This window comes from Hibiscus syriacus, unplaced genomic scaffold (genome assembly GCF_006381635.1).
Source record: "Hibiscus syriacus cultivar Baekdansim isolate YM2019G1 unplaced genomic scaffold, ASM638163v2 tig00008013_pilon, whole genome shotgun sequence".
Classification (NCBI taxonomy): Eukaryota; Viridiplantae; Streptophyta; class Magnoliopsida; order Malvales; family Malvaceae; genus Hibiscus; species Hibiscus syriacus.
In genome coordinates, this window is record NW_024062150.1 from 1,751,161 (window position 1) to 1,755,675 (window position 4,515).

Below are 4,515 nucleotides of genomic sequence, written 5' to 3' on the forward strand. Positions count from 1 at the left end.
ATCTTATGGTGACATGTTAACATCACCATTAATTTTTTTAACAACGGGTGATCAAAATATAATGTCAGTGATGATTTTTTAAAAAAATATTTAGGTGACCAAAACAGAACTAAAACAATAATTAGGTGACTAAATACATAATTCACCCTATTGTTAGAACCACTTGTGTACAATTCACTGATAGATTAATTTAAGTTGATTGATAGTAGAGATCAATTCTAGACATCCTTAAGTTTGATATCCTTTACAACTTGGCTAAGCCATGAGACATTTGATTAGGATTAGTGACGTGTATCCAAGGGCACGAAACTACATAGACTTCGGAAAGGGTCTGGCCCCAAAACATTTTTAGCCTAAAGGACCTATCCGTTTAGTATCAATCAAGGCACTGGTTTCCCATTTTAGATTAAAATATTTATTAGGTCCCTATTGCTTCTAATATTAGACAACTTAACCCTTGATCCTAGCTCTCATCCCTGTACATCATGACCATCCTGAAAATGGGTACAAGTCAAACGAACCAAAAACAAATTTGATGGTTGATTCTCCAAAGTTTGCAATTGTTTCTGGGGTCAACATGGTGTGAATGAAAATGTTGGACCGGCTTAATTCTGGAAGTTGTAGGTTATATGGTGTGTTCCTCTACAAGTCTCAGTTTTTACTGGATCAACTCGAGGAAATACTTCTCACTCGATGAATTTCGACAACACAAATAACTGAATCACCGATTATTTGTGTTAAAACTTGGAACGTGAACACGAACATGAGTATGACACGAATAACTCGTTTAAAGCTCGTGATTATTTGGAAAGGAACAGAAAGAAAAAGTTTCCCCTCCATTGCATTTTTTACGTGCACCCTCCCAAAGTAGATGACACTTCTCAGTTATGTGCAATGCAGTTGCACTTTGTAATCATGCATCAAAGGACAGATTTTTGCAACTGAAATTTCAACCATCTTAAACCAGAACAAGAGGAAAACAATTGGAATTAGGGAAAGGTTTACCAACAATCTCGTTTTCTCGGAATATAGTTTTCGAACTACGAACGGAACCTAGAAACTAAGTACCTTATCATTCCTTGCGAAGATCTATTCCGGCCTTCTTAGCAACAGCATCCAGTCCATTCTTCTCTATGGTCTTCAACGCCTTGGTTGACAAACGCAGTTTCACATAGCGTTTACCAGCTTCCCACCACACCTTCTTGTATTGGAGGTTCACAAACTGCAATCTCTTCGTCTTGTGGTTCGAGAAAGAAACATGGTTAGCTTTGTTCGCCTTCTTTCCGGTAAAAGGGCATATTCTGCCTGTAAAATGATGGATCGAACATATGAATCACTCTAACTATTCATTGTATTTCAAACAATTAAATGGCTCTGATTTAAATGAACAAATGTTTGAGGATGAGAGTATGTTCATTCCATTCTTTCAAGGCAGAATCCCTATAACTAGTTTTAGCCAGGCTCAAACATGAATGTTATTATATTCGGAAGATATCTCCGGAAACAACCAACTCTCCGCCCCTCCAGTCATCCCGGATAGATAGCTCCGCTCGCTACAGTTTCAAAGAATCTATATCTTTCGGTCATTAGTCTCTTAATCAAACACAGTGTACAGATAATAGGAGTGAGCAAAACTCGACTCGACAAACCGATATTTTCAACTCAACTCAAAAAAACTCGACTTGACTCGAAAAAAATTCAAATTTGAGAGTAATAAAATAGAACTCGAATTGTAACTCAAATAACTCGAACTTTTTTGCAATTAATAGATTGATTTTCAAGTTTGAGTCGAGTCCCTAAACTCTGTGTGATATATCACATATGAAAAAAATTATGAAGATTAATGTATATACTTTTAACTCGAAATAGAACTCGTTAACTCAAATATCTCAACTTTTTTTACGACTCAACCGAACACTCGCCCCTTAATAGACAAGGCCTCTAACAGGTCCACGTGATCTAGTAGGACTCAGATCCGTCTAGCTGATCAACCTACGAATCGTCATCATTACCCTAAGTCTAACAGAACCAATTAGGGAGGGACTTCTTTTTCTCTCGAGTTTCCTATCTAAACAGATCATCTTCTTTCTCACGTTATCTTCCCCATCATATAACAGAAGATCACCGACCAACGGCTGATTCTCTATTGCGGCTCTCCGCCTAAATAAAAAAGGGTAAATCACCAACCGACCAAACTAATTTGTTACCATGAACAAATGTGATAAACGACTGTATGTCAATTAAATCACCTCTAATTTCACTTCCATAAATTATAATCTTATCTAATGCTTAGAATTAGATAAATGCAAACAATTCAAAGATGCCAGCTTGGGACTTATGTTTTTCCATATATTTCTCCAAGATGCAAACTTAAAACTAATCAACTTCACATTTTCACTTAACCTTTACATTCAAGTAAACGAACCCACATATATTATCAGAAATTCTCACTAAAACTCTTCTAAAAACACCTATTCACATAACAAAACTTTGCATTTCAATACCACAATGAAATACTACATAACTGAAACAGAGAAAGAGAAAGAAGCAAAACTGAAGCCAACCCAGATATTTAATTATAGAATCCGAAAGGTAAATAGAAAAAATAATTAGAAAAAGAGAAAAGAGAAGAAGGATTTACGAGCAACAGGCTGGAGAGCTGGAGAGAAAGGAGAGGATACGGGCTTTAGAGGAGGAAGATTGTAGGAGATTTTGATGCCGGAGAGTTGGGAAGAAAGAGAACCCAGAAATTGTAGAGATGGACTTGCCTTTAGAGCCTCTGGTTTGCTAAACCTAGGAGCTGAACTACTTCCGAAAGTGGCCAATGTTGCCATTGTTTTTTTCTCTGGTTTATCAGCTTATCTGCCCGAAGGAGAAAAAGGAAGGATGATTTGTGGATTGAACGAAAAGGGTAGGATTATGAAACTTTGAAGTACAAAATTAATAAGCGTAAAGTACACAAATAGTCCTTTAACTGTAGGAAGTTATTTTATTAGGTCTCCTGATTATCAAAAGTTATAAAATAATTCCTATTTATAGAGTGTTGCTTTGTTGAGTCCTTTGACTATTAAAAGTTATATAATAGTCACCCGACTATTCATATGTTCCAAACTTGTAATTTTTTGTTAAATTGATCGTAATCTGAATTGAACGTTAATTTACTGACTGGGATATAATAAAATATTATCCTAAAATCTCAAACGGTTATTATATCTCAATTAATATGTTACCGTCCAACTTAGACGATTGTTAATTTTTTAATGGAAAAGAACAAGTTCAAAACATATGAATAATCGAGTGAGTATTTTATAACTTTTAACAATTAAAATAGTCAATAATCAAGAGATCATTTATGTACTTTTATCCGATTAATAAAATTCAATATTTACCAACTGAACTTATTTCTCAGCTTCCCATTTCTTTTAAAAAAATCATTAGAATAAGTTAGGGTCGCCAAATTCATTGATTGCATGTCTAGCAAAATAATCTGCAATGTAATCAAAGATATCATGGATTGTCAACCAACATGGTCGGTTCAAGCGGTAAGCAGCTTAATTCCGCTTAAGTAAGGTCTCAAGTTTGAGTCCTTTGTGCTTAAAGTTTTCTCCCTTACATCCGTTAACTGACATTAATTTTGAGTATAATTTAGACAATTATTTTTATATTAAGTCTAATATCTACTTTTACAGTAATGTCGAATTAGAGTTAAAAGTTCAAATGGAGAGACCATCACCAAGCTGGTCAGACAGATTCCGCACCTCTTCCTGCCAGTGCCTCCCTCATAAATTTGCAACCAAGGGTCCTTTTCCTTGTCAAACCCGATCGAACTTCGAAAAAGTATTACCTTGATTAGTTTATCTGAAGCTCGATGTAGCATGATCATGCAGAATATGCTTCAAATGATAATCATATGGAGAGGCTAAAAGTTTGGTGGAGCAGTTTTATCTCCGGTTGCAGTGATCCGATTCATTTTGGAAATTTAACCCGGTAAAGGTTCGGATCAACGTACTCTACTGTCACAAATCGGTTATCAAATAACCTTCCATGTATTATAGAATGTGCAACCATGCATGATGCTTCTGTTCTTCTATACTCAACAAACACACAAACATGCTCGAAAATCAGTTTCAAGTTGTCATCCTTGTTTTTTCCATCCTTCTCAATAGTCTACTTCTGTTTTTGCACTATCAGCAGAACCGTCGATGGCTTCTAGTAGACTTCCATCACCTTCCTCCTGGTGCGAATCTTATCTGGACAACAACTTCTTATCTACATTTATGACTTCATTACTGATATTACCAGAAACCTTGTCATATGGAGAGTCTGGTTCCTCTTTTGGGGTAGTCAGTAGGAGAGGATCTCTTCAAATCTAGTTATTGGCTCACTCTTAAAGGCGATGTTGCTATCAAACCCCCTGGCTGATCTGGCTCATCATCCAAATTCCCATGGTTTTCTTCTCTGTTAATATTACCTTCAAACTCACCTTGTCGTCGTAACTCATTGTCCAAAACGTTG

At 36.0% G+C, this 4,515-nt stretch overlaps 1 protein-coding gene across 1 annotated transcript; it reads right to left on the bottom strand.

Annotated features, from left to right (window-relative positions):
* Positions 1 to 970: 970 nt before the first annotated feature.
* Positions 971 to 2,853, bottom strand: LOC120201903 (50S ribosomal protein L28, chloroplastic-like). The gene is made up of 2 exons (XM_039202425.1): positions 2,642 to 2,853; positions 971 to 1,305 (listed from the first exon to the last, which is right to left on the bottom strand). Exons 1-2 carry the CDS (start codon positions 2,832 to 2,834, stop codon positions 1,073 to 1,075), a joined length of 426 nt encoding a protein of 141 aa, XP_039058356.1. The 5' UTR covers positions 2,835 to 2,853; the 3' UTR covers positions 971 to 1,072.
* Positions 2,854 to 4,515: the final 1,662 nt, after the last annotated feature.

Excerpts from the sequence above, each read along its gene's own strand:
- LOC120201903 (XM_039202425.1), bottom strand. The coding sequence starts at position 2,834 with ATGGCAACATTGGCCACTTTCGGAAGTAGTTCAGCTCCTAGGTTTAGC. Across the intron at positions 1,306-2,641 it reads AGCTCTCCAGCCTGTTGCTC|GCAGAATATGCCCTTTTACC; the intron begins GTAAATCCTTCT and ends ATCATTTTACAG.